Genomic DNA, 24,678 nt, shown 5'->3' on the forward strand with positions numbered 1-24,678 from the left:
GTGGAGGACACAACAGACCACAACCATGAGGGACACCCATGAAGGGGAGTACTGCAAAGCACCTCTGGAATGGTCCAGGCATCGGAAGCGCATCTTGAGGAGTCAATTGTCTGCTCCAATATGGCCCTGGTGCTGGCATGGCTCCCATTGTACCTCCTCTTTCCCTCAGATATTGGGACCCTCATGGATGTCATGAGCCATCTCTTGAGTGGATAGCCCTTGTCGCCTAGAAGCCATCCCTCCAATGTATTCTGGCCTGTGAAAAGGTCAGGAAATTGAGGATCCCTGAGAATATCGGCATCATGACTGCTGCCTGGATATCTACCACACACCTACGTGACCTGCCGTTTGCAGTCGCAGACCAGCTGCATGTTGAATGAGTGGAATCCCTTTCTGTTCGTTGGCTACGTGTGTGCAATCGATGGCTCCCTGCACCCTGCGGAAACCAGCAATGGCAGCAAATGCTCGGGCCCGCTTTGGGCATCATGTGTAAAAGCTATGTAATTGCCAGCCCTCCGGAATGTTACATCCAATAACACCTTTATGCAGTGATGTACAGCTGGCTGGGTTATCCCTGTCATGTCACCGAAAGCTGCCTGCAAAGAGCCTGCCATGAAAATGTTTATCGCCACTGTGACTTTCATGGCGACAGGAATTGGGTGGCCCTCCAAGGCAGTTTGACAAGATCCAACCTGCGAGCATCTCACAAAGAGATGTGACAATTCCCTTTGAGAGCCTCAGTCATCTTTTGCACAAAGTCTCAGTCATTTACAGGTAGCTGAATCACTGTCTGTATGCCCTACGTGCAGCTTAATGTCTTCTGTGTTTCTGGTGAGGTTCTCAAGACTCCTCCTTACCATTGGGATCATGCACTGCTCTGTCCCCATCCTAAAGACAAATAGCATCCTGGGCCTGCCTCTGATCCCTTAGTCCTCTCACCTTTCTCCTCCTCCTTTTTTCTTTTTATTCATTGATGGGATGTGGGCATCACTGGCTGGGCCAGCATTTATTGTCCATCCCTAATTGCGCTTGAGAAGGTGGTGGTGAGCTGCCTTATTGATCTGCTGCAGTCCATGTGGTGTAGGTACACCCACAGTACTGTTTGGAAGGGAGTTCCAGGATTTTGACCTAGTGACAGTGAAGGAACGACAATAAATTTCCAAGTCAGGATGGTGAGTGACTTCGAGGAGAGCTTCCAAGTGGTGGTGTTTCCATCTTTCTGCTGCCCTTGTCCTTCTAGATGATAGTTGTGGGTTGGAAGGTGCTGTCGAAGGAGCCTTGATGAATTCCTGCAGTGCATCTTGTAGATGGTACACACTGTTGCTACTGTTCGTCGGTGGTGGAGGGAGTGAATGTTTGTGGATGTGGTGCCAGTCAAGCGGGCTGCTTTGTCCTGGACGGTGTCCAGCTTTTTGAGTGTTGTGGGAGCTGCACTCATCCAGATAAGTGGGGAGTATTCCATCACACGCCTGACTTGTGCCTTGTGGACGGGCTCTGGGGAGTCAGAAAGTGAGTCATTTGTCGCAGGATTCCTAGCCTCTGACCTGCCTTTGTAGCCACAGTATTTATATGGCTAGTCCAATTCAGTTTCTGGGCAATGGTAATTCCCAGGATGTTGATAGTGGGGGACTCAGTGATGGTAATGCCATTGAATGTCAAGGGGAGATGGTTGGATTCTCTCCTGTTGGAGACTGTCATTGCCTGACACTTGTGTGGTGTGAATGTTACTTGCCACTTGTCAGCCCTAGCCTGGATATTGTCCAGGTCTTGCTGCATTTGGACAAGGACTGCTTCAGTATCTGAGGAGTCGCAAATGGTGTTGAACATTGTGCAATCATTGGCGAACATCCCCATTTCTAACCTTATGGAGGAAGGAAGGTCAATGTTGAAGCGGCTGAAGATGGTTGGGCTGAGAACACTATCATGAGGAACACCTGCAGTGATGTCCTGGAGCTAAGATGGCTGATCTCCAAAAATCCACAACCATTTTCCTTTGTGCTAGGTATGACTCCAACCAGCGGAGAGCTTTCCCCCGATTCCCATTGACTCCATTTTTGTTAGGGCTCCTTGATGCCACACTCGGTCAAATGTGGCCTTGATGTCAAGGGCAGTTACTCTCACCTCACCTCGGGGCTTCAGCTGTTTTGTCCATGTTGGAACCAAGGCTGTAATGAGATCAGGAGCTGAGTGGCTTTGGCGGAACCCAAACTGATCGTCAATGAACAGGTTATTGCTAAGCAAGTGCCCTTGATAGCACTGCTGATGACCCCCTTTCACTACTTTACTGATGATTGAGAGTAGACTGATGGGGCGATAATTGGCTGGGTTGGATTTGTCTTGCATTTTATGTACATGTACAGGACATACCTGGGCAATTTTTCACATAGCTGGGTAGATGCCAGGTTTGTAACTGTGCTGGAACAGCTTGGCTAGGGGAGCAGCAAGTTCTGGAGCACAAGTCTTCAGTACTATTGCCGGAATATTGTCAGGGCCCATAGCCTTTGCAGTATCTAATGCCTTCAGCAGTTTCTTGATATCAGGTGGAGTGAGTCAAATTGGCTGTAGACTGGCATCTCTGATGCTGGGGATCTCTGGAGGAAGCAGAGATGGATCATTCATTCGGCAGTTCTGTCTGAAGATTGCAGCAAATGCTTCAGCCTTAGCTTTTCCACTGATATGCTGGGCTTCGCCATCATTGAGGATGGGGATATTTGTGGAGATTCCTCCTCCAGTGAGTTGTTTAATTGTCCACCACCATTCATGAGGGAGTTCCAGGGAGGGAGTTCCAGGATTTTGACCCAGCAACAGTGAAGGAACGGCAATATATTTCCAAGTCAAGACGGTGAGTAGCTTGGAGAGGAATTTGCAGGTGGTGGTGTTCCCATGCATCTGTTGCACTTGTCCTTCTAGGTGGTAGTGGTCATAAGTTTGGAGCCTTGGTGTGTTCCTGCAATAAACTTGTGCTGCAACAGTGCTTCAGTGGTGGAGGGAGTGAATATTTGTGGATGGGGTGCCAATCAAGTGGGCTGTTTTGTCCTGGATGGTTTCAAGCTTCTTGATTGTTGTTAGAGCTGCATTTCTCCAGGCAAGTGGGGAGTATTCCATCACACTCCTAACTTTGCCTTGTAGATGGTGGACAGGCTTTGGGGAGTCAGGAGGAGAGTTGCTAGCTGCAGGATTCCTAGCCTCTGACCTGCATTTATAACCATTTATCTATATGACTAGTCCAGTTCAGTTTCTGGTCAATGGTAACCCCCAGGATGTTCATAGTGGGGGATTCAGTGATGGTAATACATTGAATGTCAAGTGGCAATGGTTATATTCTCTCTTGTTAGAGATGGTCATTGCCAGGCACTTGTGTGGTGCGAACGTTACTTGCCACCTGGACACTCAAGCCTGAATATTGTCCAGGTCTTGTTACATTTGGACATAGACTGTTTCAGTATCTGAGGAGTCGCAAATGATGCTGAACATTGTGCAATCTTCAACGAACATACCCACAGCTAAAAATGGCTTGGACTAGGACACTATCCTGACGAACTCCTGCAGTGATGCCCTGGAACTGAATTGATTGACATCCAACAACCACAACCATCTTCCTTTTTTGCTAGGTATGACTCCAACCAGTGGGGAGTTTTCCCCCTTATTCCCATTGACTCCAGTTTTGCTAGGGCTCCTTGATGCCACACTCAGTCAAATGCAGCCTTAATGTCAAGTGCAGTCACTCTCACCCTCACCTCTGGAGGTTGCTCTTTCATCCATGTTTGAACCAAGGCTGTGATGAAGTCAGGAGCTGAGTGGCCCTGGTGGAACCCAAAGTGGGTGTCAGTGAGCAGGTTTTTGCTGAGCAAGTGCCACTTGTTAGCACTGCTGATGACCCCTTCCATCATTCTACTGATGATCGAGAGTAGACTGAAGGGGCGGTAATTGGCTGGGCTGGTAGAGTGAATCAAATTGGCTGAAAACAGGTATCTGTGATGCTGGGGGCCTCTGGAGGAGTCTGGTTGAGGATTGTGGAGCCTCCTCCTCCAGTGAGTTGTTTAATTGTCCACCACCATTCATGACTGGATGTAACAGGACTGCAGAGCTTAGAACTGATCTGTTGGTGGTGGAATCACTCTGTGTATCACTTGATGCTCGTGGCTCTGTCTATCACTTGCTGCTTATGCTGTTTGGCACGCAAATAGTCTTATGTTGTAGCTTCACCAGGTTGACACTTCATTTTTAGGTATTCCTGGTGCTGCTCCTGGCATGCCCTCCTGCACTCTTCATTGAACCAGGGTTGGTCCTCAGGCTTGATGGTAATGATAGAGTGGGGGATATGTCAGGCTATGAAGTTACAGGTTGTGTTTGAGCACAATTCTGCTGCTGCTGGTGGCCCACAGTGCCTCATGGATGCCAGGTCATCCCTCCTCACGTGGTCATAATAATAGTTATTAGAACCCAGCAGTGCATACAGACAACTGGTAAAGTGGCCAATGATTGCATTGAAATCAAAGATTACATCCCTTTTTTCATATTACTGATAGTCTCTTAGTAGGAATGAGAAAAAACAGGCTATAGAGGTTTTATATATTCAAGAGTTGCTATTTTTGTCTCACCTGGGAATGAAGATTAAAAAAGCAATTAGTTAGTCTCCATGAAGAGAGGAATCGCCAATGGGTCTAGTAATGAACCAGAGCTGGTAAAAGAAGTGAGTGTAGGGGAACATCCATTTACTTAATATTCCACTGTTCATAACCCAGGAGTGAGGGGTTTCAACTCTGCGACACAGATGGGGATTGTGCTCTCAGTAGGAGACATAACCTCCAGAGAGAAGGCTTAGGACATTCTGAGGGGTTACCATTGACCAGGAACTGAACTGAGGCTACATGAGCAGGTCAGAGGCTAGGAATCCTGTGGTAAGTAACTCACCTCCTGACAACCCAAAGCATGTCCACTCTCTACAATTAACACCCCATCCACAAACATTCACTCTCTCCACCTTTGACGCACAGTGACAGCAGTGTGTACCATCTACAAGATGCACTGCAGAAATCACCAAGGCTCCTTAGACAGCACCTTTCAAACCCACTACCATCTAGAAGGACAAGGGCAACAATCGCATGGGAACACCAATATGTGGAAGTTCCCCTCCAAGACACCCACCATCCTGACTTGGAAATGTATCGCTGTACCTTCACTGTCATTGGGTCAAAATCCTAGAACTCCCTCCCTAACAACACTGTAGGTGTACTTATACCACATAGAATCCAACAGTTCAAGAAGTCAGCTCACTACCACCTTCTCAAGGGCAATTAGGGGATAGGCAATAATTGCTGGCCCAGCCAGTGATGCCCACATGCCAATACCGAATAAAAGAAATAGCAATTGCATTTTGATGTCTCATCTCAGGAATATTTGAAAAGTCACAGGATGGTGTGAATCCAACAGGGAATGAGATTTTTGATGCACCCCAGGGGGTTGAGTGTCTGTTTTCTTCATACCGCTTGGTGAAATGCAAAATTGTGTGTATTGTTGCAGTCTGGGCAGTTTTGCCATTGTCTCTTAGAGGGATCCAGCTTTTTTTTCGCCAGAGAAAAAAATTAGAAATTCTATCTTTAAAAAGCACATCCTCATAATACCATGTAAACGATGATGTTTTACCTCCATCTACAAATTCACATCAGTATTTAACCTTCAAGTCAATTAATATACATATATACCAAATGAATATTTTTATGTAAACTGAGAAAACAAAGCATTTTCCACTTTTTGTGTTTCTTTCTCCCTTAGACAATGTGGCCACAATTAAACTGACAATTCTTGGAACAATACATTGTAATAAATGGTCTTGCTTTTTCTACATGATGCTGTATAAAATAGAACCAGAGGAAGAAATAGGTATTGTGAATTATACTGTGTGTGTGAGTCACAAAACGCCAGGGGGAAAGATGAAAAGAGCCCGTTGCCATTTTATTATAGTATTGTACCATTTAAAGCTGAATCTTTAGTTATTTGGGAGATTGCATACATTGTTGTCAATTTTTTATTTTTCCCCTTCTCGAAGCTTTTTGCCTTGCATTCGTCAGGACAATTCACAAGAATGCCAAATGTAAAAGGAACAACAACTTATACTTCATAACAGGAGAGTGCTGCCTGGTTGGCAAGTGAACTCTGATTGGTAGAGACTTTGCCATAGCCATCCAGTCTAACTTCAGCTTCCAGCTCTTGGTCCATAGGCTTGTTATGGCACCTCAACTGCATATCATAGTTTTTTTTTATTGCTTCATTTAGTTTTCTCAATGGATCACCTTGAAGGTAATGAGATATTCCCTACATGTGAACTGGGACTTTTTCACAATACATGAGAGTCACAGATAGCATCATCTAATCAGGTTACATTTTAGACTATTTAATTTGCTCTCTCTTATTGAAAGATACAGGCAATATTTAGACACATTGATGATGAAGGGCCACTTATCTCAGGTAAAGAGGTAACACAAATTAAAAGAATTGGCTGCACAAATGTTTTTATGCAGCACTATACTGAATCCCTTTTTATACAAGTATGTTTGTTAAAATAGTCATAAGTGATGTACAATTCATGAGGTACAATCAAGTTTATGTCATCCCATTGTCAATTGTGTCATCAAGCTTACCTCTGTTTATTTAAATGGATTGTTTTGCAAGGCAATTTATCAAGTGAGAAGGCTTATTTTCAATGTACATATATTTCACTGAATCTAGTTGAGGTATAAAATGGTATTTCTGGAGAATCGAATGCTTTCTCATTTCAATCACAGTGTCTCAATCAAGCAGTCCCATGTCAGGTATGCCACAACTCTGCAATATTGCTGCTGCAAAGCATTACTTAAGTGATCTTTCCATTTCAGACATCATTATGGTTTCACTGTGATAGATGTCAGTTTGTGCTGTGGTTAATATCAACTGAGAACTGTGATAAGATGGTTCAGAACTATATTATAGAAAACCAATCCAACCAGCAGAACAAAGATCTTTATCCTATCCCCTGAACCAGGTTCAAACCAATATATCCCAGTAGTGCTCTAACACATATTAAAGAGTTCTCTAGAAAGAAAGAATTTTCACCTCAGAAAAAAATAGAACTTAAATTCAAATGTCTTATTTGATTTAATTAAGCATGCCAAAGTAAGATTAATTTTAGTAAGGCTTACTGTATTCCTTTTGTAAAATCAGTATGAATTATTTTGGGAGTGGAGCATGACATAACCTGTGCATGATACATTTATACACATATATGATAATTTTCCGTATGATACCAGAAAAAAATCATATGATGTTATAACCATTGTTATAATGGCCATTCAGCCCATTAAGTATGTGCTGATGATCATCCACATATAAACTAGCTACTTAATCTAATCCACTCCCCTGTTTGCTCCCCGTGCTGTTAAAGATATTTTTTTAAGAAACTGTTGAATTCTCTTTTAGAAGGATTTACGGATTCTCCTTCAGCAATGTTTTGTGGTGGAGAATTCCACATTCTAATCTCCTTGGTACAATAGACTAACTGTCCCTTTAATTATTTTCGCAATTGTACTTTTCAATATAATGTACCTTAAACTTTTTGATATAACTGCTGTTTGACTAACATAGGGTGGTGTAAATTGAGAAAAGCCTGTTTGGTCCTGAAGCATGTTCCCTCCACATGGCTTCTTGCCATGTGCTGTATCCAACCTGTCCACCATCCAAGGAATATAATCTGCCACAAATTTGTTACTGTGGTCACTCCACAATTTTGAATGGCTTTACTCTGATATGACCAATAATAAATATGACTGTTTTAAAATATTCTACCATATAATATTTATGCTGGGTGGAAATATGGACTCTTGCCACAATATGCAGATCTCCATGGCTGCATAAGAAACTTTGCAACCTTTCCTTCTGCCGTTAAGGGACCTTAACAGAATTCCATAATTGTGTTGCACTTAAACATAGGACAGCAAATGTTTGTAATTACCTTTCCTTAAAAGTAATTGTGAGTAACACTAATACACAAACTTGTCAATATCAAGTGTGAAGAAATTGATTGATTTACATTTCTTTAAAACTCTCATAATAGATCCAATTCAAATGATCAGCCAAGGCATGAACGAAATGGGGTTGCCTGCTTCTCAGACTCTTCTCCCTGTAAGCATTGTAGATATATATTTGCTATTGTTAACTGCTGTCCTAAATATAATGTAGATTGGTTGGTGATATTGCTGATGAATGACTAGTGCCCTGTTAGCTGGTCCTGTTATTTAACCACAGTGAACTCCGTTTGCGTTTGTGCAGAAGAGATCCTTTACAGGGATCAATAGATCTAATTTTGCTGGAGAAAAATATGGAAACGCAAGCAAAATTAAATCTAAAAAAAAATCCCAACTTCTTTTACAACTGGCACAGGACTCGAAATGTCAACTCTTTTCTTCTCCGCCGATGCTGCCAGACCTGCTGAGTTTTTCCAGGTAATTCTGTTTTTGTTTTGGATTTCCAGCATCTGCAATTTTTTGTTTTTATGACCATATCCATCTTTGACATGGCTAAATTTCAGTAAAAAGTGGACATTTACGTTTCTTGCACAAAATGCTCAGGAGCTGCATTTTCTATTTCTCCAACCTCTCACTTTAAAGCTTAGTGAAATCTAGTATTAGTATCTATTATATATTAAAAATGGTGAATTGGTGCAGCATTCTTTGGTATTGTGTCTATAGGTGGTACTGTGAACATAGTGTATGTCAGCTAACCTTGTGTGGCACAGTCAACTGCAATGTAAGCCCTTCATGTCAATTCTAACTGCAATAATTTAATGTTTGGCACAGGGTAATCCCATAGTAGTTCATTCCCCAGAAAACAACAGATGTAATGGTAAAGGCAATTGTGTTGTTCAAGGATATGGATGCGCACAGAAATGCATGTTTCCCCTCCTCAGTTCCTGGTTTTTGCTTGTTCCCCTCTGTTTAACAGCAGTATTGCCATTAGTGCTTTGCATCTCCTTCCACCAGTATTTGTTAAATGGCTTCATTGGCCACTGGGTCATTCAACCTGCTGTTGTTTAGCTGCTATTATTGGCTAGCCAGCCCAGCTCCATGGCCGTTGTCTCTCATGGCACTAAAATGACCAGAAGCAAAACCCAGTTGTCAGTTGCACTCTCTCTGTTCTCACTAATCAGCCTCTCGGCAGCCTTGTATTTAATTCTTTTCTAGTGAAACCCTAAATTTTATAAACTAATGATGCTGAAACATGAGTTTTTTCAATTTATTGAGCGCACATCTTTATTTAGTTAGTTTTTGACAACTCACTCCCAAGTTTATTATGTTCTTCCCTGCCCATCCTATCCCCTCCCATTTTTGTCACTGAATTGAGAGTACATCTGCTTCTTACCTCCAAACCAACTTTAACATCCATCCTATTGTGAGGTTTCAGTGCTCCCTTTCCTACCACCCAGTAAATATCTAACTCTTACCCTCTGGCCTCTCAACATATTCTATCCGTTAGACGTGCTCCTCCTTTTATTCTCACCATGTCAGCCTCTACCCGGCTCCACCTCACTCTACTTTCCCGAAATGGTTCACCTTTCCTATTCTAACTTTCTATCTGCACAATCTCACCTCAGCCCCGGCCCAAATGTTTCCCACTTTCTTGCTCTATTTAACCTGAAGACAACATTTATTCTTGTTTCTCTGTGTGCAACAGCATAGAGAATGAGTAGTTTTTTTAAAAAATGATTTTAGTGCCTCCCACATTCTACCTTCCATAAACTTGAGGTTATCCAAAATGCCAAGGCCACACAGCAGTCCATCAATCTATCCTCTCACAAATCAGTAGAGTTGCTGAGGTGTTGCCCCAGCCAAATGAATAAAATCACAAATCCCTTTGCTAAGGTGGCATCTGGCAAACTTCCCAACGAAAGTGTTTGTATGCATCTCAGACGCCATTTCCCACTGTTGGGATGCCTTATGGTGCTTTAGAATGGGTACTAGAGAGCCTTTTCATTCCCTGGCTGTATCTAATGTGCATTAATTCTGGTTATGTGCTTTCCTCAGATCTCAATTGTCTATACTGATTTCCACTTGCCTTTCTATTCTGACATATGTTAGCTGGCTTCTCAGGAAAAACTTGCCAGCTATACCATTTCAGGAAATGCTGGATCAATGTAGAGAGTCTCATTGTGATGGGTTTTTCAGGGAGTAAAATTAACTTTGACATTAGTGCAGATTTTTTCAGCTTTCAACTCATCAGTACAGATTCTCGAATCAGTTTATTAGTAAGTTGGACTTTACTTGGATTGTAGGCATTTCTGTGCATGGGTCACAGTATTTTCAATGTTTCTTCACATGTCATTTATTATTAAAGTGAATATAATTTGCTGCTCTACTTCTCCTTTCAGGAAAACTTTAAACTCGACATTGAACCTGCTGCTAGTTTACATTTCCAGCCGTTGCTTTCACTAGGAGCTCAATTTCAAGATCTGCCAATCCCAGTGACCTGTGCAGTTCAGCAGCTGGTTCAAGGTAAAGAATGTCAACCACAGAAAGAGGTGCTGATAGAGGAAATGCCTGTGCAGGTAAGCTGGAGCGCATTCTGTGTATGCAGCCAGTGTTAGGATTAGGGTCAAGTTCTCGTACATGGTCTTTGAAGTTTGGGAGTGATGGCAGTACTGTCCAGGACAGGATAAAGCATCCTGGTTAGATTTGAATGTTAGAACCATTTGCATTTTCTGTATATTCCTTCAGTATGGTTCCATACCTCAGAAAAGGCTCTTTCAGAAACTGGGTGACAGGAGTTGTGTAAAAATATTGGGGTTGATTCATATTTCTCTACTGCCCTGGTTTTAGAAATTTACTGGGTGATCATAGAGCCAAAATCAAACTGAGCTACTGTCTTGTCACTGAAGTTTCATCCATTCCAATGTTCACAGGACCTCAATTTAGGCAGCCACAGCTGCTGCCAGGAATGGGCGGAGGTCTCATTTATATAGGCAAATTGAGTCAGGACCTCAGTACCATTTTCATCCTTGTCTGCATCGCTACCACTGATTCCTCAACCCACCCACAAACTTTGGATGCTACAAGTCTAGAGAATGAACCTCAGTTTCAGTTAGGGAAAGCTGGAAGTCAGTCTGCTATTTATTTTTACTGTGATCACTTACATGGTTTGAATCTTAACAGTTTCCAGTATGTCATCTCCTTGCTGTTGGCAGTATTGGAAACATTTTCCAGCTGCTGTAAACTGCTGCTTCATTTCACTTCCCTGCACTTCCACCTGTCCCCTTTGAAGTGCTGCACTAGGCTGATTTATGATCAGCTGCCCCATTCAGATTTCCCACCTCCGCAATCATCGAGCTGCTGATAAACACTGTGACTCGCGCTGGCAGCTCAGCTATTCAATGTAAATAAATGGAGCCCAATCACAAAAATTGATTGGGTGGAGCAGATGGACCTGCCCACAGCCCACCCAATGTACACTCTGCATGAAAATTGCCTCCATTATCACTTTACCTCTGAACTTTGTTTTTGAATCCAGACCAGACTGATGGGGTCAGAAGCTTTTTACTCTGCCTCCTATCTGCAATTGGAACTTGAGTTTTCCTTATGTTCATTTGTATGCACATTTTAGCTGCCTCTCCAGACCCAAACAAATGACTTCTATTTTCATTTTTTTCTCCTTTTTTCACTTCTCTTCTCTTTCCCCCTCCTAGACACCTTTATTGTCATGCCACCTTTCTATAAGACATAGGAGCAGAAATTAGGCCATTCCGCCCATTGAATCTGCTCCGCCATTCAATCATGGCTGATAAGTTTCTCAACCCCATTCTCCCGCCTTCTCCCCGTAACCTTTGAACCTCTTACCAATCAAGAACCTATCTATCTCGGTCTTAAATATACTCAATGACCTGGCCTCCACAGCCTTCTGTGGCAATGAATTCCGTAGATTCACCACTCTCTGGCTAAAGAAGTTTCTTCTCATCTCTGTTCTAAAAGGTCTTCCCTTTACTCTGAGCCTGTGCCCTCAGGTCCTAGTTTCTCCTACTAATGGAAACATCTTTCCCATGTCCACTCTATCCAGGCCTTTCAGTATTCTGTAAGTTTCAATCAGATCCCCCCTCATCCTTCTAAACTCCATCGAGTATAGACCCAGAGTCCTCAAAGGTTCCTCATTTCTCCCCTTTCAGATACTCTGCCAGCTTAATTCCTTACTCCAAACCATCAGTACTCCTTGAACATTCTGCCTTCTTGCCATGTTTGACTCTCTCTTGGATGAGCATAAGCTTCCCTCTATGCCTCCTTTGGCATACACTAAAAAGTGCTCACAAAATCACTTGGTGCTGATTCATTATGAGCAGCAACCCAATTGCACAATCCCATTATCTCACTGAAGTCCTCAGCTAGCGCAACCATTAGCGGTTAATCTCACAAATCTCCTCCCTGTCCAAATCACTCATTCCACTGCTAACCCTGTGGATTCTACCACTGGTTCAGTTCTTACCACTTCTCTCCACATATCTGTCTAGAATGTCGATCACTTTCGAACAAGGCCCTTAATCCATGAATTTATTGTGGATGATTGCATTGATATCATGGTCCTAACAAAATCCTGGCTGAAGGGTGACGACAGCTTCCCTCTGACGAAAGCCTCCCCATGTGGTTACACCTTCCACAACTTGCCTTGCCCAATCCATCACGGTGGTGGTGTGGCGCTTTTAATCAATCTCACCTTGGCTCGCCCCCTTACTCCTCTGGCACTTTTTCCACTTTTGAGCATCTCACCTTGTTCCACCTCCCTCACCTCTCACTTAAAATCCTTATTTCTCTACTGCCCCACTCACCTCCCCAAGCATAATAACATTTTCTCACCATGATATCTTCACTATTTTCCTCTGTGAGCCTCTATGCCAAACGACTTCTTATCCTTACTGGTTTCAAACTCCATCTCAACTCATCATGCTCTCTCTCCTCTGAGTTTACTGCCCACCTATCCTCCCTTAATCTCTCCTTCCATTAAGCTCCCCAACTCTATTCACAGCCACAACCATAACCTTGCCATCTCAGTGTGACCTCGCTATTCCTACCATATCAATTACAGATAAGGCCATCTCTGATCATTTCCTTGTATCACTTTCCACCCACATCCCCCTTCCACGTACCAACAATACCTCTTTTGCATCCCTGGAAAGAAACTATTCCTCAGTTCACTTGCAACTTCACTTTCAATATTGAATTGTTGGCCTTTGGGTGTTGGTTCATCACAACAGTTTTGCAGCTACTAATTGGCTCAACCTCAGCCTCACCTGCACCTTTAATGCCTTAGTGCTCAATAAAACCATTACTCTCCCTCACCCTGGATCTTTCCCCTGGTACAACCATCATCTCAGCCCCCTTACATCCAAATGATTCAGACTTGAACAGATATGGCCAACAACTGGTTTAGCCATTCTTTGTCATATCTGGCTGGACCATATAAGACACTATCAGGTCCTGCTTTCATCTGCTAAAACTGTTCACTATTAATGGATTATCCCTGAATGCAAAGGTAACCCCCTGCTTCTATTCTCCACTGCAATCTATCTTCTTAAATGCTTCTCCCCTGTCTCCTCCACCCTCACCACCAACAATAAGTGCGAGAAGTTAATGGACTTCTTTGTCACCCACATTGAGACGTCTGATCAGATGCTTCTGGTGCTCCTTCCCTTTCCCTAGCCCACCAGGCCAAAAATTCTCAAACGTTCCCCTTGCCCTCGGCCAGAATTCTCATCTTTCCCTAGTTTCTCTCCCATCTCCACCTCATGCCGTCTCCGAGAGCACACCCTGTCCTTGAGACCCACCTCCTTCTCTCACAATCCTATTCCCATGAAACTGCTGACTTGCCTTCCTAGTCCCCATGTTAGCTGATATTTTAACAGTTCTCTCTCTTCAGTTGCTGTACATCTCTCCTTTTAATCTGCTGTCTTAACCCCTCTCTTCCAAAAACAAAAAATCCTTGAACCCACCGACCTTGTAAACTAATGCCCAATCTCCAAAGCCCCATTTCCCTCAAGCCCTTGAACATGTTGTCGCATCCCAAATCTGTGCTCATCTTTCCTGGAAATCCATGTTTGAATCCCGCCAATCAGGTTTCGACCCCTGCCACAGTACTGAAACAGCTCTGATCAAAGTCACAAGTGACATCCTGTGTGACTGTGACAAAACTATCCCTCCTCATTCTTCTTGACCTGTCTGCAGCCTTGGACATGTTGAACATGCCATCCTCCTCTAATGCCTCTCTACTGTCATCCAGCTGGATGGGGCTACTCTTGCCTGGTTTCATTCTTATCTATCTAATCATAGCTAGAGTATCACCTGCAATGGCTTTTCTTCCCGCACCGTTACCTCTGGTGTTCCTCCAGGATCTATCCTTGACCCCCTCGCTTTTCTCATCCACATGTTTCCCCTCAGCAACATCATCCAAAAACACAGCATCGGTTTTCACATATATGCTGATGATACCCAGCTCTACCTTACCACTAGCTCTGTCGAGCCCTGCACTGGCTCTAAATTATCAGATTGCATATCTGACATCCAGTACTGGATGAGCAGAAATTTCCTCCAATTGAATGTTCGGAATACTGAAGCCATTGTCTTTGGTCCCCACTACAAACATCATTCCCTAACTGCTGACGCCCTTCTTCTCCATGTCAACTGTCTAAAGTTGAACCAGATTATTTGTAACCATGGTGTCATATTTTACCTTGAGATGAACTTCCAACCACGTTTCCACAGCATCACTAAGACCACTTATTTCCACCTCTGTAGCATAGCTTGACTACGCCCCAAACTCAGCTCATCTGCAGCTGAAGCCCTCAAGTATGCCTTTGTTACCTCTGGACTGGACTATTCCAATGAGCTCCTGGCCAGTCTCCAATATTGTACCCTCCATAAATTTTAGGTCATTCAAACTCTGCTGCCCATTTATAGATCAAGAAATTTAAAGTTCTCATCCTTGTTTTCAAATCCCTCTATGGCCTCGCCCTCCCTATCTCTAATCTCCTCCAGCTCCACAAACCTCTGAGATATCTGTGGTCCTCCAATTCTGGCCTCTTGAGCATCCCCAATTTTAATTGCTCCAACATTGGTGGCTCTGTCTTCAATTGCCTAAGCCTTAACCTTTGGAATTCCCTCCTAAACCTCCTTCCTCTCTACCTCTCTTTCCTTCCTTAAGATGCTCCTTAAAACCTAATTTTTTGACCAAGCTTTTGATGAAATACCTGAATATCACCTTATGTGGCTCTGTATCATGTTTTGCTTTATAGCACCCATGTGAAGCACCTTGGGACATTTTATTACATTAAAGACACTATAGGAATAAAAGTTGTGTTGTTGAAGAGGAAGAGGACCAATACCCTGTTAGCTATGCTGCTTCAGAACTCTGAATGTTTCAGGCAGAGACTGGATGGAAGCCTGGTTCAGTAATGATATGTCTGTTCCATCCCTCACCTGCAGAGGAATCTTCCATTTTTTTTTGCCCTAGAGAGGCAATGACCTCAGTCTTCATGCTGCAGTGTGTCAGGATATTCCTCCCTAAAACTTTCTAAAATTCTGACATAGTGATGCGAAAACTGGTTCTAAATTCACCGCAGTGAGGAGAAAATAAAATTTCTGTTATTGTTGGGTTGTCTTGGAAGATATTGAGTGTCTTACTCTAGTAAGAGATCTGGCTGGAGGCATCCATCATTATGTCATAGCTCTTTGCGCACCTGCTCAATATTCATTATTAGAGTCATATTAGTTAACCCTTTACTCTACATCTCCCCCCAAGTCTTTATCTCTATAATATTATATACATCTCCTCCTACACAGAGTTTCTATTTTTAAACAGATGGTCTCCTTGGTGGTTTCATCAATCTCCTTAAATGTGCACAGAGTTCTTCTTGAGATTGTTGCAGATCTGTTCATTCCAAACTCATTTCCAGAGAGTTGTCACTCCTTGTTTTCCTCATTAGTGCTTCTGTGACGTCCTCCGGAGGATCAGGGTATGCAGCCCATCCTGCTAATGGCTTCCTGTTCAGTGAAATCAAGGCATTCCTGTTCCTTTGGATGATGCCTGTTTCTGTCCTGACCAGATATGATCTTAGTTGCTGTAACTTTTCCATTAGGTAGCTTTCCACTGCTGGCCTCTAATCCACACCATCTCTCCTTTTTTGAGTGTGGGAAGGTCATGAGTCCTGTGTTGTTGGTTGAAAGTGCAGGCTTAACCATTGTCTGGCATGACCATGGTCTTCCACTGTGACATTTGGTATCAACATGTTTGAAAGGAATGGAAGCTGGCTTCTTAGCTCGCGACCCATCAAAAGCTCGCACGGAGTGAAACCATTCTTCAGTGGTGTAGAGTGATAACTGAGCAGGGTTAGCTCAAAGTCTTCAATTTTTCTGAGTAGGTCTTTAATGATGCATACCCCTCTCAGCCTTTCCGTTGGCCTGAGCGAACTTGTGAGGTGGGAAAATCCTTATGGCGCTGCAAAGGATTGGAAACACTCATGGTCAAATTGTGGCCCATTATTAGAGATGACATTGTCCAGAACGCCACATGTGGAAAATATCCTCTTCAGAGAGGTTATAACAGCTTCAGAGGTGAGGCCATGTAGCTTTTGCACATCTATCCAGTGGGAATAATAATCCACATTGATGAGAAATACTTTTCCTTTGAATTCAAATAGATCCAGAAGCATTCCCAAAGCCTGGATGGGAAAGAGGAGAACAGAAGTGACTATTTCTGTTCCTGACTGTGAATGGCACAGGTGACACAGTTGGAGACCATCATCTGAATTTTCCCCCCATCAGGGGGGAATGCGTGCGAAAGAGTGCAGAAATATCCCCGAGGCGCGGAGCTGCCCCAGGGAGATTAGTTTAAGTTTTGAAAAATGTAATAAAGGTAAAAAAAAATTTTTAATGACGTGTCCCCTCGTGTAAAACTGTCACATGAGCTGGGACATGTCCATTAATTTTTTCAAAAAATTTTATTTAATTAATGAACCCTTCATGATACCTCATCCTGCCCATAGATGAGGTTTCATGAGAAATGCAAAGGCCGCCTGGGCACTTCGCCTGCCCGCCAACCTTAAGGTTGGACGGGCAGCATTTTTAACAACTTTAATTATTTTCTTAATGGCCTTTAATATGCCTTTGACAGTTCGGCGGATGTGCAGCTGACATGGCTGTGCACCTGCCGAACTGACAATCTAAATGACGCATGGTGACGTCGGGATGTCCGCCTGTCATCACCATGTATCATTTAACATGTCAGGGAGCAGGCCTCACCCCTGCTCGCCGATGGGGAAATTCTTCCTCATGTCTTCGATAAGGAGCGTGAGATACCTGGCCACCATGCGGACCATTGTGGCCTGGTCTGACACTTGTTAATACCAAGATGTCCTTGGTGAATCCTCTGGAGAACTTATAGCCAGAGAGCTAGTAATACCGTCAATTGCTCATTATAGACCAAGAGGTCATCTATGATGCTAATGTGGTGATATTGTTCAAAGTACTGCCACAGGACCGGGTTACAGGAATATACTATGGCCATCCATCAAGGCAGTACATGCAAATCTGCATACGTTCTTCATCTCGCCTCTGCGCCTCTCGAAATTCTTTAAACTTCTGCCCTGTTTCTGGCAGGTATTGAGTGGTTAAGGTTGTGAAGGCCTCAACTTCCTCAATGAATTTTTATCTTCTTATTCTGGGTAGTTGGTGGGCACCCACATCAGAGTGTCTGCCGTAGTTTGGTATTTACCCTGCACAAACTCCATAGTAGCATTGTATCGCATAAGCCTCGACCCGAATTCCTGGATTCAGGGTGGCATCTTTGCAATTTCCTTAGTGTTCAATAAAATAACCAGCAGTTTGTGATCATTTTCCATCTTGAACTGTACGCCCAAGACGTAATAAGAAAATTTCTCACATGCCCAAGTCACTGCGAGGGCTTCCTTCTATATGACAGCATAGTGCTGTTCAGTCTCAGTTAAGGACCTTTATGCTCAATACACAGGTCTTTTTGTTCCATTTCTCTGGATCTGAAATAACATTGCTCCCAGTCCTCTTGCTGGTGCATCTGCCACAACAATAGTTGGATGTTTGGCCTCATAGTGTATTAGGACCTCCAAACATTTCAACTTCATTTTGATTCTTTCAAAAGATTACTGTTGTTACTCAGTCCAGCACCATGCCTGGTCTTGTCCCTAAAGTGGTCTTAGAGGTTAATTTACTTGAGCAAGGTGAGGCAGGAATATTCCCAGTTGGTTGACCATATCCATAAATGTTTGTACTTCAGTGATAATCCTGGGCAGCAGGAATTCTCTTATGGCTTTTGACTTATCTAAGTTTGCAGTGATTCCTGTTGTCTGTATATGGCCCAGGAATCTTATTGTGGGTTTGGAAAACTCATGCTTGTCATTGAATGTTAAGCCAGAATCTTGCAACGTTCTTGATACTCCTCTTACTCTTTTGTCATGTTCTTCCTTTGTTGGGCCATGGATTAAAAGGTGTCCGTGTGACATATGATGCCTCCCACACCTTCTCATGTGTTGGACATCGTCCTTTAGAAAATTTCCAGTATAGACATGATGTCAAAAAGCATACGGTTGAACCAGTAATGTCCAAAGGGTGTTATGAAGGTGGTTAGAAGTTTTGACTCCTGATCCAGGAGGAGAGAGCGACAGGAGGACTCTGGGACAGACAGGCAGGAGCAGCTAGAGGGGTCGGGAGTTGAAAAGGAGCGCAAGAGGAGCCAGGAGTTGAAGAGGAGCGCGAGAGGAGCCGGGAGTTGAAGAGAAGCGCGAGAGGAGTCAGGGGTTAAAGAGAAGCGCGAGAGGAGTCGGGAGTTGAAGAGGAGGACGAGAGGAGTCGGGAGTTGAAGAGAAGCTGGGAGAGCAGGGGTGACTGAGGGAGTTTGGGAGGAGGGAACGAGGTGATCCTTTGAGTACCGTGAGTACAGCCGGGTAAGCATTTACTACTTTTATTGCTTATAGTTTTTAAGGTCTTATTTTGTGGTTCATCATTTGTAGGGGCTATATTCTGTAACAACGAGGAGCAGGGAAGAAGGGCCTAAGCGTAATTGATATTAAGTATCTTCCAAAAGATTTAATTTAATTTAAAAGGGTAAGTCATGACAGGAGAGTTCAAAGCCATGGTGTGCTCTATGCGGGAAGCCTGGCACATTTGGGGCCAGCAGGTGTGCAGGAAGTGGCTCCAGCTACAGCTCCTAGAAGCCCAGGTTTTGGAGCTGGAGCTGCAGCTGGGGACACTGTGGAGCATCCACGAGGCGGAGAGTATCGTGGATAGCACATATAGAGAGGTTATCACACCACAGGCTAAGAGTCCACAGGCAGGAAGGGAATGGGTGACCACCAGGCAAAGCAAGAGGACTAGGCAGGCAGTGCAGGAATCTCCTGTGGCTATTCCCTTGCAAAACAGATATACCGCTTTGGATACTGTTGGGGGGAATGGCCTCTCAGGAGAAAGCAGCAACAGCCAAATTTGTTGCACCATGGTTGGCTCTGCTGCACAGGGTAGGAGTAAAAAGTGTGTGAATGCAATAATTATAGAGGATTCAATTGTAGGGGGAATAGATAGGCATTTCTGTGGCCGCAAACGAGACTCCAGGATGGTATGTTGCCTCCCTGGTGCTAGGGTCAAGGATGTCTCAGAGCGGCTAGAGGACATTCTGAAGGGGGAGGGTAAACAGCCAGTGGTCGTGGTGCACATTGGTACAAACGACATAGGTAAAAAAGGGATGAGGTCCTAAAAGCAGAATATAGGGAGTTAGGAAGTAAGTTGAAAAGTAGGACCTCAAAGGTAGTGATCTCAGGATTATTACCAGTGCCACATGCCAGTCAGAGTAGAAATAGCAGGATATATTGGATGAATACGTGGCTGAAGAGATGGTGTGAAGGGGAGAGTTTCAGATTCCTGGGACATTGGGACTGGTTCTGGGGGAGGTGGGACCAGTACAAACTGGACGGGTTACACCTGGGCAGGACTGGGACTGATGTCCTAGGGGGAACATTTGCTAGTGTGGTTGGGGAGGGTTTAAACTAAAATGGCAGGGGTATAGGAACCTATGCAAGGAGCGAGAGCAAGGGCAATGAAAAAATAAGAACAAAAGACAGAAAGTGGAATAAGAAAAGTGATAGTCAGAGAAATCAAGGGCAAGAATCAAACACTGAAAAATAGTGGGAATGGGACAAGTAATGTTAAAAAGACAAGCCTTAAGGCTTTGTGCCTTAACACGAGGAGCATTCGCAATAAAGTGGATGAATTAACCGTGCAAATAGATGTAAACAGGTCTGGATTACGGAGACATGGCTGCAGGGTGACCAGGGATGAGAACTGAACATCCAGGGCCATTCAGTATTTAGGAAGGAGAGACAAAAAGGAAAAGGCGGTGGAGTTGCCTTGCTGGTTAAAGAGGAAATTAACGTAATAGTGAGGAAAGATATTAGCTCCGACGATGTGGAACCTGTATGGGCAGAACTGAAAAATACTAAGGGGCAAAAAACGTTAGTGGGGGTTGTATATGGACCCCCAAACTGTGGTATTGATGTTAGGAATGGCATTAAACAGGAAACTAGGAACGCATGTAATAAAGGGTGACTTTAATCAGTATATAGATTGGGCAAATCAAATTAGTAACAATGTAGAGGAGGAATTCCTGGATTGTATGCAGGATGTTTTTCTGGACCAATACATTTAGGAACCAATGAGAGAACAGGCTATCCTCGATTGGGTTTTTATGTAATGAGAAAGGAATAATTGGCAATCTAGTTGTGCGAGGCCCCTTGGGGATGAGTGACCATAATATTATAGAATTCTTCATCAAGATGGAGAGTGACATAATTGATTCTGAGACTTGGGTCCTGAATCTTAATAAAGGAAACTACGATGGTATGAGGCACGAGTTGGCTATGATGGATTGAGAAACGTTACTTAAAGGGATGACAGTGGATAGGCAATGGCAAACATTCAAGGAGCGCATGGGTGAACTGCAATACTGCAATGTTTATTCCTGTCTGGCACAAAAGTAAAACAGGAAAGGTGGACAAACCATGGCTTACAAGGGAAATTAGAGATAGCATTAAATGCAAGGAAGAGGCATCCAAATTGGACAGAAAAAACAACAGGCCTGAGGTTTAGGAGCACTTTAGAATTCAGTAAAGGAGGACCAAGGGATTGATGAAGAAGGGGAAAATAGAGTACGAGAGTAAGCTTGCAGGGAACATAAAAACTGACTGTAGAAGTTTCTATAGGTACGTGAAGAGAAAAAGATTGGTGAAGACAAATGTAGGTCCCTTACAGTCAGAAACAGGAGAATTTATAATGGGGAACAAATAAATGGCTAACCAACTAAATACATACTTTAGTTCTGTCTTCACAAAGTAGGTCACTAATAACATACCAGAAACGGTGGGGAACACAGGGTTTAGTGAGAGGGAGGAACTGAAAGAAATCAGTATTAGTAGGGAAATGGTATTGGGGAAATTGATGGGAAAGAAGGCCAATAAATCCCCAGGGCCTGATAATCTACATCCCAGAGTACTTAAGTGGCCCTAGAAATAGTGGAAGCATTGGTGGTCATCTTCCGAGATTCTATGGACTCTGGAACAGTTCCTACAGATTGGAGGGTAGCTAATGTAAACCCACTATTTAAAAAGGGAGGCAGAGAGAAAACAGGAAATTGTAGACCAGTCAGCCTGACGTCGGTGGTGGGGAAAATTCTAGAGCCCATTATAAAAGATTTAATAGCTGAGCATGTGGAAAACAGTGGCAGAATCGGACAGAGTCAGCATGGATTTATGAAAGGGAATCATGCTTGACAAATCTACTGGAATTTTTCGAGGATGTAACTAGTAGAGTTGATGAAGGTGAGCCAGTGGATGTGATTTATTTGGACTTTCAGAAGACTTTCGACAAAGTCACACATAGATTGGCGTGTAAAATTAAAGCGCATGGGATTGGGGGTAGTGTATTGAGATGGATAGAAAACTGGTTGGCAGACAGGAAACAAAGTGTAGGAATAAACAGGTCTTTTTCCAAATGACAAGCAGTGACTAGTGGAGTACCGCAGGGATCGGTGCTGGGACCCCAGCTATTCACAATATATATTAATGATTTAGATGAGGGGATTAAATATAATATCTCCAAATTTGCAGATGACACAAAGCTGGGTGGGAGGGTGAGCTGTGAGGAGGATGCAGAGATGCTTCAGTGTGATTTGGACAAGCTGAGTGTGTGGGCAAATTCATGGCAGATGCAGTATAATGTGGATAAATGTGAGGTTATCCATTTTGGTAGCAAAAACAGGAAGGCAGATTATTATCTGAGTGGCTATAAATTGAGAGAGTGGAATGTGCAACGAGACCTGGGTGTCCTTGTACATCAGTCGCTGAAGGTAAGCATGCAGGTGCAGCAGGCGGTAAAGAAGGCAAATGGTATATTGACCTTCATAGCCAGAGGATTCGAGTACAGGAACAGGGATGTCTTGCTGCAATTGTACAGGGCCTTGGTGAGACCACACCTGGAATATTGTGTGCAGTTTTGGTCTCCTTATCTGAGGAAGGATGTACTTGCTATAGAGGGAGTGCAGCAAAGGTCTACCTGACTGATTCCTGGGATGGCGGGACTGACATATGAGGAGAGATTGAGTCGATTAGGATTGTATTCGCTGGAGTTCAGAAGAATGAGGGGGGATCTCATAGAAACCTATAAAATTCTAACAAGACTAGACAAGGTAGATGCAGGAAGGATGTTCCCGATGGTGGGGGAGCCCAGAACCAGGAGTCACAGTCTGAGGATATGGGGTAGACCATTTAGTACTGAGATGAGGAGAAATTTCTTCACCCAGAGAATGATGAGCCTGTGGAATTCGTTACCACAAAAACTAGTTGAGACCAAAACATTGTATGCTTTCAAGAAGGAGTTAGATATAGCTCTTGGGGCAAAAAGGATCAAACGGTATGGGGAGAAAGCAGGAGCAGGCTATTAAGTTGGATGATCAGCCATGATCATAATGAATGGCAAAGCAGGCTCGATGGGCAGAATGGCCTACTCCTCGTAGTTTCTATGTTTCTATGTAATTGCAAGAATCACTGTTTGCATCGAGCTTGGGTAAGATTGTCCTCTTCGCAAGTTTGGCTAGGTCCTCCTCTACCGATGCCATTGGATGTATTTCTCATTCCACTACCTTGTTCAGTTACATCAGGTCAATGCAGATTCAGCTGAACCCATTCGATTTTGGAACTGGTACCATACCAGAGCACCACCTAGTTGGTTTAGTGACTAGTGAAATATCCCCTTGTTGAAGCATCACCTCAATCTCACTCCTTACCCATTTTAGAAGTGGGTGTGAGACCTTCCTGGGTGTAAATAGACAAATTTCTTTGCATTTGTCTTGAGCGTGATATGGTACAGTCTTCAAATTTCCAAAGCCTCTGAAGATTTTTAAAATTCTCTTCTAAATTCAATGTCCTGTTCTTGTTCGTTGATTTCAAGGACTTTAAGGATTAGGTTCAGACCTATACAACCTTTCCTGCTCAACAAAGAGCATTCCTGGTTCTGAATGACATATAGTGTCTCAGAGGTTTTTCTGTCCTTGTAATTTAATGCTGCATTTTGTTTTTGTTTTGGTCTTCTTATCTGACATTTAGCTTGATTCCTCTTGGGCCTTGTAGTTGGATTAATGAAGGTTGCAGCATGAAGTTTTGCAGCTACTGAACTCAATCAGATAAAACTGAGACTCCAGCTCCTGTATCAAATTTAAATTCAGTATGATGTCCATTGACTTCAATTTTAGTGCTCCAGTATTGGGTTTCATTTTCTTTTATGTCCCTGGGACGGTGGTTTTCCGGTTGCCGGGATCATGTGTTTCTTCTATAGAGCTTCTTTAAAAAGATTTTTTTTTGTGCTTTGCAAATACAGGCTGTTCTAAAATGACCAGCTTTACCACACCAATAGCGCGGTGCAGTTCGGGAAGGACATTCTTCGCACAGTGGACCTTCTCCCTGCCACAGTGGGAACATTGGAAAAGGGTGGTTGGCACCTTTTCAGCATGATTCCCCGGCTGCTGCCACCATGCAACTTTCAGCTTTGCACCTAACAAACTGAATGGTTTCACCAGTTTTTCCTGCAGGATTTCTCCCTCACTCAATACAAAGAATCGAATTTGCCATCGCTCTTCAGCTGCCTAGACAGCTGCACGGCTTTACTTAGTGCGAAATCTTCCTGAGATTGTAGAAAGTCTGACAGGGTTGCTTCTAAAACACCAACCACTATTCCATCTCTTATCAAGTTGTCATTTAATGTTCCATACTCACAATTGTCAGCCAAATGGTAGAAATCATTTATGAATGAATTGATTCCTTCACCTGGTCTTTGGTTTCAGCAATCAAATTTTGCCTTCTCTATTACAATGTTTCAACAGAGACTAAAATACAAGTTAAAGGCTCTGAAGACATCCTCATAGGTAGCTGTCTCCTCATTCACCCATGCCTGGCCAGCATGTCATCTGCATTGCGACTAACAACATATAACAAGGTGCTAAATCTGGTCCCTGTTATTCTTGCTTGCAAATCCCAAAGCATTGCTGCACTAAGTGAAGGGCTTTCTCCAGTTTTTCTATTTCTCAGCCTGTCTGGGACCCTCT

The 24,678-nt window shown here is 43.4% G+C and overlaps 1 protein-coding gene across 1 annotated transcript in view; it reads left to right on the forward strand.

Annotated features, from left to right (window-relative positions):
* The window catches only part of LOC121277779, a 55,609-nt gene that overhangs the window by 12,989 nt on the left and 17,942 nt on the right, over nt 1–24,678 (forward strand). Inside the window, exons 4-5 of the mRNA XM_041187416.1 lie at nt 8,090–8,157; nt 10,400–10,576. Of these exons, the coding sequence (XP_041043350.1) occupies nt 8,090–8,157; nt 10,400–10,576 (245 nt within the window). The remainder of the gene's footprint in view (nt 1–8,089; nt 8,158–10,399; nt 10,577–24,678) is intronic.

Source organism: Carcharodon carcharias, chromosome 5, assembly GCF_017639515.1.
Source record: "Carcharodon carcharias isolate sCarCar2 chromosome 5, sCarCar2.pri, whole genome shotgun sequence".
Lineage (NCBI taxonomy): Eukaryota > Metazoa > Chordata > Chondrichthyes > Lamniformes > Lamnidae > Carcharodon > Carcharodon carcharias.